Source organism: Pelodiscus sinensis, chromosome 4 (genome assembly GCF_049634645.1).
Source record: "Pelodiscus sinensis isolate JC-2024 chromosome 4, ASM4963464v1, whole genome shotgun sequence".
NCBI lineage: Eukaryota > Metazoa > Chordata > Testudines > Trionychidae > Pelodiscus > Pelodiscus sinensis.
The window spans coordinates 16,803,634-16,820,459 of NC_134714.1; the positions used below are offsets into that span (position 1 = coordinate 16,803,634).

The 16,826-nt window shown below is 46.9% G+C and overlaps 1 protein-coding gene and 1 long non-coding RNA gene across 2 annotated transcripts in view; one reads left to right on the plus strand and one right to left on the minus strand.

Annotated features, from left to right (window-relative positions):
- Positions 1 to 1,464: 1,464 nt before the first annotated feature.
- LOC112547582 (uncharacterized) lies at positions 1,465 to 14,781 on the minus strand. The gene is made up of 3 exons (XR_012903273.1): positions 14,632 to 14,781; positions 5,554 to 5,635; positions 1,465 to 2,954 (listed from the first exon to the last, which is right to left on the minus strand). It is a non-coding gene; the product is annotated as an uncharacterized LOC112547582 (long non-coding RNA).
- NUDT14 (nudix hydrolase 14) overlaps positions 14,383 to 16,826 on the plus strand; it is a 108,226-nt gene continuing 105,782 nt past the window's right edge. The window contains exon 1 of the mRNA XM_075926425.1: positions 14,383 to 14,661. Within this exon, the coding sequence (XP_075782540.1) occupies positions 14,581 to 14,661 (81 nt within the window). The 5' untranslated portion in view covers positions 14,383 to 14,580. The remainder of the gene's footprint in view (positions 14,662 to 16,826) is intronic.

The following is a 16,826-nucleotide window of genomic DNA, read 5'->3' on the forward strand; positions in this document are numbered from 1 at the left end:
GCACTTGCTCACATAGTAGGATGGGGCAAGATCAGAGTCTCTGCTAAAACTGCACACTTTGGGCTCAACCAAAGGAAAAATATTGCTTAGATGTATTTCTGGCAACCAATGTGATTTACATGGGACCAATACAGCATACACAGTGCTTTACAGGAGAGTGAATGTGCAATACAAAGAACACAGCGCCTGCCACAAAGAGAATTCCTCCTTAATATTCAGAATGTCTCTTTTGAGAGGAGAGATGCCGCTGAAGTCCTTAATGCCCCCTTAGTTCCAGAGGTGCAACTACCACAAGAGAAGCAAGGATTCCTTTCGCCCTTCTCCCGATGGCTGCTACCTTGTTGAAATCGCCTCCAAGACAAATACACTCCTGCAACCTTCTTTCATTGCCTCTTGATTTTGATGCCGTTACATCGCTCAGTATTTTAACCCTCCAGCACTTGATTTCAGTGCAAAATTTTCCTGCACTGGGACTAAAGAGCTGGGTTGACAAATAGGCAGCTCCTACATACATGCAACAGTGCCACTGTTTGACCTGTTTCTTTTTGCTTTTTTAAAAAAATGTGTAGGCCCAAAACATTAAAAAACAGGCAGAAGTGTAGCATATAATACATATGCTTTACATTTAAATATGATGATAAAAGAAATGTAGTTCTTCCTGGAAATGGCAACTTGCCCGTTCTAATCCCTTCCTGAACAAATGTTTGGGAATAGGATTAACAAATGAAACATATACTTGGATGGCCCAGAGTACATATTTCATGTCATGCCAACAATTCATTGTGTAGCCTGTACAAACCAAAATCTAAAGTATTCATCTAGAGGAGAAGAACCTGAGTGGCTAAATGTCCTGTCCTGCAAAACATTCACTAATGGGAGTTAAGGAGCACTCAATATCTTTTAGGAATGGGTATGTGACTTAGTCAAAACCCTGGAAGAAGTTGGGATTAGAATTCAGGAGTTTGAATGCATATTCCAATACCCAGACTAATTTAATACACCACTCTCTAGTTTACCTTTTTGGAGCTGTGTGCCTGGCTCGCCCCTACCCTCCAACCACGCGACACCCACCTGTGGCTTGCCATCCGCCTGGAGAAGCAGGTCACAATTGCCATCTGGAAGCTCATCACCCCAGACAATTACTAGTCAGTAGGCAACCAATTCCGCATGGGGAAGTCCACCATCAGGGCCCTCCTCATGGAAGTAAGGCACTCTCGGGCTGGGCGGGGGGAAAGAAGTCCTGGAAAAGGGGGACCCTAGGTAAAGTGGGGGTGGGCTGAAGCTGGGGGAAAGCCCCATCCCCGGGGGGTTGTGCCATCCCGCCCTCACACAGCCCTGCTGCTGGGGGGGCAGCCTCATAGGGGGTGGCTCCTGGGGTAATTGAGGGGGGAAACAGAGGGGGACGGGCACCTCCCAAGGGCTGAGGCACTCCCTCTCTCATTCACTTTTTTGTGTGTTTGTCTGTCTCCTTCTGCAGGGTGTGAGAGTCATCAACTCCATCCTGCTGTGCAGGATCATCCGCCTGGGAGACCTGGACCCCATGATCGCAGGATTTGCCACCCTGGGATTCCTGAACTGCGGGGGAGCGATTGATGGAACCCATATTCCAATCCGTGCACCACAACATCGAGCAGCCCAGTATATTAACAATTAACAGGAAGGGCTACTTCTCAATGGTGCTGCAGGCCCTGGTCAGCTCACCGACATTTTTGTTGGGTGGTCGAGCAGGGCACACAACGCCCACGTATTTTGAAACTCTAGCCTCTATGGGAAGCTGGAGGCGGGTACATTCTTTCTCCAGCATGACTTTGTGGTTAGGGATGGGCAGATGCCACTGTGCATCGTGGGGGACGCAGCCTATCCCCTGATGCCGTGACTGATGAAACCATATAACAGCCACCTGGACCCCAGCAGGGACCAATTTAATTCCCACCTCAGCTGGGCAAGGATGCAGGTGGAGTGCACCTTTGGCCACCTCAAGGCGAGGTTCAGGTGCCTCCTGACCCGCCTCAGTGTGAGGTAGCACAACAACCCCAAGGTGCTTTCGGCGTGTTGTGTCCTCCACAAAGTTGTGGAGAGGAAGGGGGAGGCCCTGCTACCTGATTGGGAGGCAGAGGCCGATCACGAAGGGAGACCCTTCGAGCAGCCGCGGACAGCTGCCATCCACCAGGCCCATCAGTTGGGGGTGTGCATCCGGTAGGCCCTGAGGGAGAGTTTCTCGCAGGGACCCTAGTAACTCTCCCCAGGGCCTCCCCCCTTGGGGCCTGGGCTTTGATCCAATATCCCTTTCCCACCACAACCCCGCCCTTCCCCACTTCCCTGTACAGTCAATAAACACACCTGTGTTGATTTCAACAGAATGAACTTTGTATTTATCTTTCAATAAAAAAGCTGTGGAGGAGGGGGGCTGAGAACCTGGAGGGGGGAGGGAGGCTCATAACCTGGGGGGGGGGAGGGGACTCAGGGCTGGGAGTGGCACGAGGGGGCAGCTGGAAGTGCCCATTGGGTGCAGGGACTTCGGCGAACTTGGGGTTGGGTGGGTCCTGGGACCACAAGTGGGTGAGCAGGATGGGGGGCTGGAGCGGGGTCAGGGATGGCAGGGGGAGGGGTCATGGGCATCACTTGGGGACAGGGCAGAGGCATACCAGGGGGAGGAAGCAGAGGCATTGCTGGGGGCAGGAAGAAGAGGAATAGGCATAGCGGGGGGCAGGAGGGTTGTAGGCAGGAGCCAGGTGTGCCATTATTTCGCACATGATGGCACACATGTTGTCGCCCTGCCACATGAGCTGGTCCCACATGCGGGTCCACCACTCTGTCCTCCCAGACCTTCTGCACCAGAGTCTGCTGCATGTCACACATCAGATCTTCCTGGACCCTGGAGTGCTTTCGGGACCCCTGGGGCCAGGAGCATGGCTGGGGTGATGTGTCTCCCCCCTCAGTCATGGCTGGTCCGGCTATGGAGAATAAAAAGGGAGAGGCGGTCACTCATCCATGCAGACACTGTCCCTGAGGCCATGTCCTCCTCTGTGAGCAGTGACCAACAACCTCAGTCCAAAGGACAGGGATGTCCCGGTAGCAAGGCCATGTGTAGCCTGCACAGTAGCGCGTGCCTCATAGGGGCCCCAAGGTGCCCAGGGGACCATACTGCTTGCTTCCCCCCTGTCTCCATGGACAAGCAGGGAAGGAAAGTGGCCACAGAGGGATCCCATGGGCGGGAGAGAAGCCTGGAGCAGCCTAGCCCTCCCTGGGGCCCACACACACACACCTGCACCTGGCAGCGCTATCTGTGGGAACGGGTGTTGCTTTATGCAGGCAGGCATGCCCATGTGAGGCACTTCTCAGTGTGTATGGGGTCATGCCTGCGCCCTTGTGGCTATCCTGCTTCCAGCCGTGGCGGGTGGTGGAAGGGCGTCCCTCCCCAGAGCCAGACGTGTGTGTGGCCTCCCCATAGACTCTAAGCAGGATACCGGGCATGCTCAGGGGATGCCTCCTGAGGCTGCATGGCACACAATGACGCTGCACGTGATTCCACATGCATGTACTGCAGCACAATGTCCAGTCCGAGCAGGCCAAGCGACAATCACACCCCATCCCCTCTGCACCCATCTGCCCTGCTCTGTGTGTGTGGAAAACTGAGTGCAGTCACCTGATGATCCCTCCCCGGTGTCAGATGATGCCTGCAACATGTCCAAACTCAGGGGTACTGGCTCCAGGGACAGCATGACTGTTGTCGCTGTGTCATCCTCCTCTTTCTGCCCCTGCTGCCTCTTGTCCTCCTCCGTGACATCCGGCCAGGCGACGATGGGCTTGTCAAGGCTGGAGCTGACCACCACAGGTGGCAAAAGGGCTTCCCCAGCACCCAGGATCTGGTGCAGCTCCTCATAGTATGGGCAGGAGTGGGGTCCTGCCCTGGAGCACGAGCTGCACTCTCTGGCCCTCGTATAGCCCTAGCGGAATGCCTTCACTTCACTCCAGGCCTGTTCTAAGGTCTGGGGTGGGTGTCCCCGTTTCACCAGGGCTTTGGCCATGCACCCATATATGTTTTGGTGTCTGGAGCAGAGATCCTGTAGGGTCTCCTCCTCCTCCCCCCACAGCTTGACGAGGGACAGGATCTCTGCTCCAGAGCAGGAAGGTGCCTGCTGGTTGGTACCCATTGGTGTGTCCTGGGAGCCCTGGTCGTGCTGTGGAGGTTTTGGGGGGCTTGTGGCTCAGCCATAGCTCCGAGTAAGGATGGCAGGGAGAGCTGCTCGGTCAGGTGCTGCTCCAGGGCTGGCTTCCTGCCACAAGGCTTGTCTGGGGTGCCTGCAGCTTTAAGAGGTACCAAGAGACAGGAACTATAGAGTTCTGATTACTTTGGATGGAGTGTCCACCAGGGCACCTGTGTTATTTCTTGGAGGTCTCTTCTTTTGAAAGAAAACCCTCTTCCCCTTCCACACATGCCTTTTTCTGAAAGAGCTCTTTCGGAAAAGGCATTCTTCCTTGTAGAAAGAGGTTTACCGCTACCGGAAAAAAACCTCCATTCTTTTGACTTTTTGTCAAAAGAATGAGATTGCAGTGTGAACGTAACTGAAGTTTTTTCGGAAAACGGCTGTTTTTCCAAAAAAACTCTGCAGTGTAGACATACCCTCAGTGTGAAGGCACAGACTACTCAGATGACTGCCTATCAGGAGGAACCGGATAGCACAAAAGCAGAGGCTGATATGTTAAATGCCACTGTGCTAATTCAAAACGCTTATATCATAGTCGTGCAAAAAGAAACCAGTAAGGCACAAATGGAAAAGGGTAAATTAAGACAGGAGGCAGCAGAATGGAAAGAGAAAGCATTAGATGAGTATGCTGTAGTGGAGGTCATGCTCATAAAGAAAATAAAATTAGCCATGGGGTCTGTCAGTTCCCCAGAAAATGAGTTGCAAGTAGAAGAATGAATAATAATGGCAGTAAAGAAACCAGAAAGGAGAAAGAAGGATAATAGGTCACCCAAATTTTGCAATAGAGAGGAAGAACCTGATCCTGGTGGTGAGAACTTCTCTGCTTTGTATTACCAGCCAACTTAGCTGGCATTGCCCGGGTCCCTCAGGGCCATGGGCTGGCGGTATGGGGAGTGCAGGACTCAAGGCAGGGTTTTGGGGATGTGTGGGGAGAGAGTGCAGGAGGCTGGGAGAACAGGGGATGCAAAAGTAAGGGTTGGGGAATAAGACGGAGCTCAGGATGGGAGGCCCCATATGTCATGGGCCTTTTCTCTCCCCCAAACCCCACCTGGCTGCCAAGAGCTTTTTCAGTCCCCTCAGCTTCCCCCACTGGCTGCCACGGGCATTTTTCCTCCACCCAGCCTCTTCCCAGCCTCCAGGGGCCTTTTTTGATAATATGGAGATATACCTATCTCATAGAACTGGAAGGGACCTTGAGAGGTCATCAAGTCCAGTCCCCTGCCCTTGCGGCAGGACCAAGTACCATCCCAGGCCCGGCAAGCCACCAGGGGCCTTATTTAATCCCCCCTCTGGGGCTAGGAGTTGGGGGTGGAGGGCTAAGTGCTGGAGTAGAGGGGTTACTTACTCAGTGTGTTGGTAGGCAAGATGACAGAACCGGAACCCTGCTGGCCACTCCCTTGGTGGGATGGCTGCCCCCAGTGGACACTCTGCAGGATAGACAACGAGAAATCCTGTGACACCTTATACCTTTCAATATAAGTAAACAGTGATACTGTAAACTGACTACACATTGAAACTGTTTTTATTCCAACTGACTGGGAAAATTGAAATAATTTCAAAATTAAGGTATAGTCACAATTCACTGGAGAAAATTGTTCATGCTCTGAAGAAAATTATTTTGACCAAAAGGATATGACAAAATCACATCTGGTGTAATTCCATTTAGGCAAATGTAATTATGATAGGGATTAATTTAGCCCAATGTTTTTCAAATTATATAAATCCAACTAAATCAACTCATAATTCATCATTGTTTAGTACTACATTTTAAAATATGTATTTTGTTCCAGTTAATATTCAGTCTCATGAGTGACAAAATATTAAGATTTTATTATAATTGATGGTAACTGCTCTGTAATATAAAAGGTAAATAATATATTGATAAATAAATGTTATGACAGCTAAGACTCCCCTAATTTTAGCCATATTGGTAAGGTTCTTACTAATATACAAGATGGCAATAAACTTTGTAACAAAAAAAGTATTAGATTAGAAGGCAAAAAGAAACAGATGGCTGACACATCAGAATATTGTCCTACTTAATCAATATATTGACAAAATAGTTTGGGTTATGTGGTGCTTGCCGAATAGTTGTGCACACAGACATCTGCCTTACAGTTGTATGGAAAGTGAACATAAATCACAGAAATAATAACCATGACAAATTGTGAGCTTCTGTTGTTCAAAAATCTACTGCTGTTAAATTAGTATTGGGAGTATCAAAAACATCAAAGAGAACCTAGCCTTATGTTCGGTATTGATAGCCAAACTCCTGGTAAAACTAGCAGACCTTCAAATCTAATGATGATCTGTTTAAAAAAACATGAGAAGGTTGATTAATAAGAATATTTTTGACCTTGGAATTTATGAATCTAATAAAACCTCCATTTATTCTTCTACTATAGAAGATTGCAGTTTATATTACTTCCATTTCGTATGCAGCAAATACTGCAACAAGAAGGCATTTTATGTTTAATAACAAAGACATTTTGTTACCTTGCCTTTTACACTTCAGGAAATACGAAGATATTTTAGTTTTTGCAATGTTGCATATTTTTTATCCCAAAGCAGATTACTCAATGTTCACAAATAACATGTTCTGAATAGCTCATATTCCATTTAAAGAGCCCTAACCACTTTAGAAATATAAATAAATTTAGCCTCCTAACAGCTTTACACTATTGGCAGTGCTTATTATCTACATTTTATACATGAACAAATTGAGACAGAAACATTTCACTGTACCATAGAAGTCAATGGGATTTTTGCTACTGATTTAATGAGAATAGGATTGGGCCCTAAATTCAGTTCAAAATTCACATACGATGGCAGACCCCTAGTTGGTAAAATTGTCATAGTCCATTGAAGTAAATGGAGCTATGACTGTGTACATCAGCTCAGGATTTGCTACAAGACTGTGACAGAAATAGGAATATAATAGGTCAGCTCTTCTGACTCTGAGTCTTGCACATGAACTGCAAGCCTGTAATTCCAAAAGCACCAGAAACCCATCTGTTGACTTCAAAGGCATTGTGTAAGGCCCTTTTCTTCTCTCAGGGCTTTGCCAACAGGTGTTGAGTATGAGAGTGGTATATAGTTTAGTGGGGACCAAGGGTCATCAGTGTGAGCTAATTTAAAATATCACGCAGGCTCCATAGAGTATGCTTTATAAATATATTTAAGTACATTAAAATAACATTAACTGGAGGTAATGGTATTACTGAAATAGCTTACAAGTCCAATGCACTATAAAAATAGTGAGTAAATATGATATACTCATGTATATAGACCGTAAGACCGACGGTATCTGCTTAGAATCAGAAAGAAAAAAAATCAGACAAAACAGATATAAGGAAAAAGATTATTTTTGTTTGTAAAATGCTTTGAAATAAAATAACTGTATAGAACAAATACCAAATAGTATTATTGATAGTTTGATAATTACTCCAAAATCACCATCCCTAGATTGTAGCATATAAAAAGGGTGACAAATTGGAAATTAAGTTTTGAATTTATTATTGTATGTTTATATATTGGCCACTGTATTGCAGCAGGGAATTCAAGATAATCTATATTTCTGCCTCTATTGTTCTTGCAAAAATGTAATAAATGAGATAGGTGAAAAAGGCAGTTGTGTGTCATTGAAGTAAACCAGCAAATTATGCAGTTGACTTTAAGTCATTGTGTAATTCATTCTTACTGGCTAAAACATAACATTTGGCTTTGGTTTCGATAACTCTTAAAGTAATTGTATTTCATGACAAAATCAATAAGCTCTGTTTAGGAGGACATGTACCACCTTCCTCCCCCCAAATTCATTGAAGGCTCAAGAAAAAATGTCAGAGATATGAAATGTACAGTCTACTTAGGCTAAGTTACTGTCAATAAACATCCCTTTGAGTGCAGCAAGTTATAGATTGTAAAGCACCAGAGGTGGTTTACCTACAGCACTGGGCCCTGGTCTACATAAGGGATTTATTTTGAAGTAACACCCCTTATTTCGAAATAGCAAGCAGAATGTCCACACTACCAAGCCTATTACTTTGAAATAACTCCTGCTTTCCTTGGGAAATAAGCTTATTTTGAAATAGGTTATTTCAAAATAATTTCCTATTGTAGACATGCCCTAGGAGAGCACCCCCAGCGCTCCTGCCATGGCCACATAATTTTTTTAATGTAGTGCAGACAAAGCTTTAGTTTTAAGATACAGCTTTTTAGCTAATTAGCAATGGATTTTTTTTTGTGTCATTAATCTTGTAATTAAAGTACAATGAATTTACTAGTAGTAGGCAGCAATCTTCCCACAAGTCTTGCAATATGTGGAGTTTTTTCTTAAAGCTGCAGTCATGTTATTTTGTGAGATTCTGAGCTTTTTTTTTTCTTTTATTTAAAGTAAGTTTCTAGTCCCTGTGGTTGCAGAGAAAAAGCTTGAAAATGTTACCTGAAAATTCAAATGCAGAAAGCAAATTTTAAAAAAATCCCAATATTTATTTTATTTCATTTTAAAGCCAGTTTCATGATTTTTTTGAGACTGCTTTTGTGACTTTTGAATATTTGGATTTGAAAATACTGGGTAGGACATACAATTACTTTCTATCAATTTTACTGCTAACTATTGTGAATAGTCCAATTGATTTTACTATTATTTATTGTAGTTGAGTGTTATAGTTTTGATCTCATTGCTATCTCCACATGGACAGATCCCTATCTGCATGGAGTCCCATTAAGTCAATAGATTTCTGTGCAGGCACAGGAGTTTGCCCAAATAATTATAGCTGAAAGAATGATATCTATGGTTGGTAGAGTAGCATTTGCCAGACTGGTAATTTAGGCTTCAGCCTGCAATTGAATCAGTATAGATGGACCTTTCTGTTTTTCCCAGCTTGGGCATCCGACGGAAGGGCAGTTGGGACACACAGCGCAGCTTGGACGAGGGGAAGATGGAGTGGTCTGGGAATTAAAGGAGTTGTGACTATATTTCAGCTTCAGTGGGTTCCTTTTTTTGTTTGTTTTTTGCTCAACAACTTTTGTTGGGCCTTTTTTTTTTTTTTTTTTTTTTTTGATACACAGAATTTTTCCCATATTTTTGTTAAACCATCTGGCAACCCTAATTAAGTCACAGAGGTTCTGAATGTGTGCAGTGTTCACTCATACAGATTGCAGGAGCAGAGCTGTAGTTACTAGCTTTTTGTTGTTCTTGTTTGGACACAAACAGGTAGCTTGTAGTCTTCCTATATATATTTTTACTTAGTATATACAATTATGCACACAGACAAGGATTATAGTTTGAACTAAATGCTACTATTTTTTGTTAGTTAATACATCTTACTGTTTACTGATTGTATTTTCCAAAATGCTATGTATACTCTCATTGTACTTTAGCTATGTCTACAATAGCACTTTTGTTGGTATAACTTACTGTCACTCAGGTGTGAAAAACACACGCTTCTGAGCGTCATCAATTAGACGAACAGAAGTGCGAGTGTGGACAGTGCTATGTTAACAGCTGGTTTAACTATGTTGATGGGAAAGCTCTCTTTCATTGGCATAGATCAGTTTACATGAATGATCTTACAGCAGTACTGCACTGATAGAGTTGTGCTACTCTAACAGTGGTGGGCAATATGCATCCCTTCAGGGTTCTACGTGCAGTCTGCAAGACAGTTTGTTTACCATTGTTTATGCACAGGGTTGCCAGATTCCAGTTTTGTACCTGTAGTACTAAAGTGACACACACATAAAGCCAGGGCATGAGAAGTGGGAGGTGTGTGCTAATTGCACACAAGATTGACTGTGAAAACTAGGAGCTCCCTCTGCATCCAATCAAAGCACTGATATGGTTCAACTGGCACACCCTGCACATTCTAAATACAGGCCATACTTGCTATAAGTCCAAGATACGTTCCAAAAACCTTGGACTTATAAACAACTTAAAGTGGGTATTTTTTTTCCTGCGTCTGACTTCTATTTGCACAAATTATGTGAGTTTTTTGCATGACTTTAGAGCGGAGAATGGGAGGACTTACAACGCATCAGTTCCTACAAACATCAACGACTTTAGTGTGGAACGAATGCACAGGGGCAACCTATAGAGGGGATGCTCAGTACAAGAGAGCACTGGCAAAACTATCCCATCCTAGGAGACTGTCTTGGGTATGACAATCTTGCAGCCTGTTGAGATGAAGGAGGGCCACTCATATGGCACACTCACTAACCCCGTGGTCACCAACCAGTAGATCGTGAGCTACCGGTAGATCTCAGGGGCTCTAAGAGTATCTTGAGCCCTCTCTGAACTGCGCGCCTGCGCAATACATTTACATTAGATTTCCTCATTTGAGGAGCAGCTACTCACCGAGCAACAACACAGGTGAGTAGCTGCGAGGAAGGGTGGGAGCTGGGAGGTCGGGAGGGCTGAAACACCCCAGCTAGCTGATTGTGCCTTTCAGCTGAAAGAGGCTGCCCCGCACTCCAGCTGATCAGCGGCTTCCCCTCTGCGCCTGCCCACGTGGAGCTTGGTGCACCCTGGCTGAGCGCCACGGCCAGCTGGCCGGGCAGCCACTTCTCTTCGCTCCAGCCCAGCTGCCCTGCGGTCAGTCCGGAGGGAGTGTGGGTTGGAGGCTTCCCTCCGTGGCTGGTGTAGGGAACTCCCTGCCCCCAACCTTGTTCCTTCTCCTCTGCCCCAAACCTGTTCCCCTCGCTCCTGGCCCCCTGTTCCCTCTCCCTTGCCCCCCCACCCTGCTGCAAAAACCAGCCCCCCCTGCAGAAACCAGTTCCCTCTGGCACCCTGTCTCCTACTACAGAAACCTGTCCCCCTGCTCCCCTCTGCAGAAACCTGTCCCCCCAGCACCCTGTCCCCTGCTTCAGGAACCTGTCCTGGCACCCTGCCCCCTCTCCCCTGTACCAACGGGCACCCTGTTCCCTGCCCCAGAACCCACTAGCACCCCTCCCCAGTACTGTGTCCCCTGCTCCCAAATGACTTTTCTGTGGGTCAGTGACCCCTGACTCAAGACAGGTTCCCTGCCATTCTCATAAATAAAGACAATGCAGAAACTTTTTGTGTTTGACATAGTATTTTATTTAAAAATGAAGCCTGGCCAACAACCCCCAATTGGGGCCAAGCCCCCATCTGGCCACAACCACTCCTGCATTCCCCCTTCCCCAGACCCTAGATCTGAGCCTATCAAACACTGGAACCCCCTGCCCTGAGCCCCTCACATACTCCAACCCAAATTCCTGCACCCTCACATCCACAAGCCTGTGGCTTGCTTAGTATCCCAACACTGCCCAGCCTGGAGCCCCTTCCCCGAGCCAGTGTCCCCTTCTCCACCTCCTCCTGCATCCAGATTTCCTCCCAGAGCTTGCACCTCTCACCCCTTCCCACACCCAAATCCCTCATTCCCACCCCAGAGACTACACATCCTGTCTCAACACAGCAAGGGTCCAGCTAGACTGCAGGAGTTCTTCAGGATTTTGGAGATATCCCAGAAAAACTCTTCTGCATCCAGGGTTGCGTTTGTTCTTCCGCTTTTTTAGTGGAAGAGCAAACAGGCTCTTTTGGTCACCCCTATATTCCTCCTTCCACAAGGAACAAAGTGGCTTCCAAAAGAAGGGTTTTTTTTCTGACATTTGGTCCAGTCTAGACAGGCCTAATGTTGGAAAAACCTCTTCCTACAGAAGAATTAAAAAAAAAGAAGCAGCAGTATAAATATTGGGGAGAGCAAGTGATGGAGAGGAGGAGAATAGAGAGGGTAGGGCTTCAAGGAAGGGGTGGGGCTTCAAGGAAGGGGCGGGGCGGTAGATCTTAGCTTGGTCTGTCATTTAAAAAGTGATCTTGGGTGTAAAAAGGTTGGAGACCACTGCACTAACCTATGTTGCCCATCGCTGTGCCATAAATTTGCTACTGTAAACATGGCCTTTGTGTGCAAAATAAAACACATGCTAATATTTGCAGGAGCAGGGCCTATTTCTCCTGTTTTATACAAAGGTGCCAAAATGAATCTGGTATACCAAAACACTAACTTCTGAAAATTAGTGTAAATTTAAACGATTACTTCACAAATAAGCACGACACCTTCTGTCTCTATTATATCCCTGTTTTGCATATAGCATATGGATATTCAAAAGTCTCTTCAGAGATTAAAGAAAGCAAGTGACAAAACATTTTAAAAAGATTTATTGTCAAGATATAGACTATTCAAAACCTGCATAGCCTGGAACATGGGGATTTCATAGAAGGCAAATGTGAAGACATATATCTTTGCTTTTTTTTGAGCCATGTAATCACCTGTGCATAAGAATGTGTGTGTTTTGAAGGGACGTTTGTGAGAACTTGCTGGACCACAGAAGGTCAATATTGTCTAGAGGCATTTCCTGCACTTCCACTGCTTACTGGGCTCTTAGAAGACACTGAAGGGTAAATTAGAGCTAAATCACAGCATAAAACACTGAAAGCCTGGATCGGTGGCTGTAAACAAACTTTTTGGAACCATGGGAGATTTGGCCACAACCATGATAATCGAACATCTGGCTAACTAACATGCTAGACTGTGGATTTTGCTGGACCAGAGTGCTGGATTAGAGAGGTTCAACCTGTTCTCACAAACATATTTTAAGGCACACAAGGCCATTTTAGTGGGAGTAGTCATGTGAAGACTTTTCTATTAGCTAAAATTTAGTTAGACCTCACTGCATCACTTAGGGTGTGTCTAGACTGCAGGGTTTTGTCGACAAAAGTCTACTTTTGTCGACAAAACTATACCTGCGTCTAAACTACCGCCAAGTTCTGTCGACATAACATCAACAGAACTCGGCAGTTTTGTGGACGGCGGTAAACCTCATTCTACGAGGAATAACGCCTTTTGTCGACAGAGTTCTGTTGACAGAAGGCGTTATTGCATCTACACTGTCCTTTGCGTCTACACTCTAATGTCAACAAAGCGGCTTGCTTTGTCGACAGAACTGGACGTAGTCTAGACGCTCTTTGTCGACAGAAGCTTTGTCGACAGTTTCTGTCAACAAAGCCTCTGTCGACAAAAGCCTGTAGTCTAGAAGTACCCTTAGAGATGTGAAAAAATCACTCCTGCATGCTGGAGCTAATGTCACCTAACCTGAGCATAGAAGAATTCTTCCATGGAGCTAGTTACCACTGCTCAAGAAGATGGATCATCTACATCCATGGAATAACCCAGCCTGTTTCCAGTGATATAGGAAGGCTGCATCTACACTGGCATGATTTTGGGCAAATACTTTTAACGGAAGAGTTTTTCCGTTAAAAGCATTTGTGCAAGAGAGTGTCTACGCTGGCATGTGCTTTTGTGCAAAAGATGTGCTTCTGCGCAAAAGCATCCATGCCAGTGTAGACGCTCTGTTGCGCAAGAAAGCTTGGATGGCCATTTTAGCCATCGGGCTTTCTTGCGCAAGAAATTAACGTTGCCTGTCTACACTGGCCTCTTGCGCAAGAATACTTGCGCAAGAGGGCTTATCCCTGAGCGGGAGCGTCAAAAGTATTTGAGCAAGAAGCACTGATTTTGTACATTACAACGTCAGTGTTCTTGCGCAAATACTCATGGCCAGTGTAGACGGGCGGCAAGATTTTGCACAAAAGCAGCCACTTCTGTGAAAAATCTTGCCAATGTAGACACAGCCGAAGAGTCTACACTACAGCCGCCAGTGCCTGTAGTATAGATGTACCCCTTGTCAGTGGAGGGGAGGGAGGGCTGAAAACAGAGCAGCTGAAATCTAGACTCTGCTGAAGAGAATGAGATTTTTGCCATTGACCTGACCTCCATGGGCTAAGGATTTCACCACTGGGTGTTGACAGAGCTTGGGGGGTGAGGGGATGGGTGGGTTAAACTTCGCTGTGGCTGGAGGGAAGTGTGAGAAGAAACTCCCTGCCCCCCTAGGTGGATGGTTTTGTGGGGGAGGAGGTCCTTGACTCTTAGCCAAAATGTTGGGGGTGGGGAGGGGGGATGGGGTGCTTCTCTCCTAGCTGGGGCATGCGGCCCCTGAGCGGGATACTTGGGGGGAGCAATGGCGATGGGTGCTTTTTGGGGGAGTGCAGAGAGGCCATCGAAAGGGGCAGGAGATATGGAGACCCCTCATTTACCAATTAGAATTTGGGAGGGGCTGCGCCCCCCCCCCCCCTACCACCAGTCACCTGGGGGGCGGGGTCGCTTGGCGGGACGGTTGCGGAGGGAAGGGAGGTTCCGTTGGCTTTAACCGAGCACAGGTGGCGCGTGGCGCGCGCGGACTCCCGGCCTCTGGCGCAGGCTGCCGCCCTGCCCAGGCCGGCGTGAGCGCTCGGAGGCTGCCCGCCGCCACGCCCCGCCTGCCGGCGCCGCTCCCACGCCAGGCCCGGCGCTCCCGCCCGCAGATGGAGGCCATCGAGGAGCTGGCGCTGGCGCCTTGCGCCTCCTCCCAGTACCTGCGGCCCTTCCGGCTCCGCTACCGGCAGGTGAGTCCCGGCTCCGGCGGCAGCTGCCTCGTGCGGAAGCCCGGGATACCGCTAGGCCTAGCAGCGCTGCGCTGCCAGGAAGCGCTGCCGGGCCCGTGTGGGAATGGTGCCCTTCCCCCTCCCGCTCCTTTCCCGGCAGCCCCCTCCCAACGCCCCTGCTCCTAGTCCTCACCTCGCAGCGCCCCTGTCACTCTTGATCCCCCCCCCCCCCCCAATTCCCTGCGCCCTCCTGCCTCGCCCCACACGCTCCCGCGGGCATTGGGCTCGCTCTCTGTGTTCTCCCTGCTCTCCCAGCTGCGGCCACGGTTGGAAATCTCTGACATCTGGAAGAGCTTTAAAAACAACAACCACCACCCCGCTAGCAGACGTGACTGTAGTTATTCTGCATCATTTCTAATGAGCAAGGCTCTAGTGTCCCATCACAATTTTTCTCTGGCGGGTTTGTGATTGTCTTAGTTATGTGGCAGCATTAATATTGTCCTGAAGAGTGCAGTAGTAGGCTTGTAATGCGTGTTCGTTATGATCTTTTTATATGAATACACCCATGCATACAACACCTTTCATCCCCACGTTTGCCCCATAAACAGGACCCCCTTGATCCACCCGCCATGGAAATAGTCACTTCTGGAATAGAACACAATTATTGTTTAACAGCGCACAGGAACACGCATAGTAGTTTAGGTCTGGAACTGAAGGCAGATATCAGAATGACAATGAAATGGTACGTTAGACATGAATTGTCCAAATACAGCTTCCCAAGTGCCATTGGATTTTGTCAAGGACTACAAGTGGTCACAAATGCAGTGGTCAGATTCAGAACCGTGGTTTTCTCTCTCACCTGAAATTCTGCATTAAAGTGTCCCCTATTGCCAGTGCTTGGGCATTGGTTTGATACTGTTTAGGGCTGAAAAACTAACACTAATCCATCTGTCTGCAGCTACTTGACTTTGTTTGTAGCTATCACCAAATATTAACCAATCAGGACTTTTTCTCTTGGATAATACAAATCCTTTAGGCAAACAAAGTGGTGTGGGCATGTTAGTGGCTTTCCGGCCTGTAGCCCACATTCAGAAACACTGCTCTAGAGCAGTGGTCCCCAGCGCAGTACCCACAGGTGCCATGGCGCCCACCAAGTGACCAGGGCTGGCCCAAGCCATTCTTGTGCCCTGGGTGCTCAGCGCATGTGCAGCCCCCGCCCCTAGGCGCTTGGTGCATGCGTGGCCCCACTCCCGGGTGCGCGGCGCTTGCGCGGCCCTGCCCCCGGGCACCCAGCAGCCCCAAAAGGTTGGGGACCACTGCTCTAGACCATCCCTAGTTGAGTTTAATTGTTCCGTCTAAAGATTTCAGTACTTGACTGGAGATTCAATTGTAAATGCGTGGATCTTTCTTATCCTATTTCCACAATCAAAGGAATCCAGTAAAACAATAGTTGATAAACTTAAATGAGGTAGCTGATAGAAATTATAATTTGGCCTGCAGGCATTGCCTTGTCCATACAGGCTGGACCATATTTAATTTTAAACCAGTAGGGCCACAGCCATGCTCAAAAGCTATTGTTGAATTTCATAGCATAACCAAGGCCAAAAATATTTGATGCAGAAAGTTACCCTGATGTATTTAATCAATCTAGCTTTCCGTGGGGACTATATTCACTTCATTATAGTACATGTATTCACTATGTGTTCCTTATTCTTCCATTATTTCCAGTAAGCACTTGCAGAAAAGTTGTGCTGTCGTAGTGCTTTGATTTCTTTAAAGTAAGAGATGTGGTGTAATGTGCTAAGTACATGACTGAGAGCCAGATTTTTTTTGATTTCTTCTAATCCCAGTTCATAGTACTGACTCGCTCACATGGGCTTTGTTTTAGATGCCTGTTCTGACAAGACAGCTCTCTTCACTACTTCCTATCTTTTAATTCTAACTGAGTGATCTGTTAAGGAACTTTTGGAATTGCACAGGCTAGGCTAGTATAAACTGCAATTAAATTTTCCAGTGTATATGTTCAAATGGTGAACAAGCATCTGTTTGAATGAAGGCAGGACATTCAAACTCATTGACATGGGATGTTATGATGCCCCAAAGTATATCTAAGTTTAAAAAAAATCAAAACCTAGATAAGATCCAAACTTCATGGTGGATAGGTCTGTCAGTGGATGTTAGTCAAA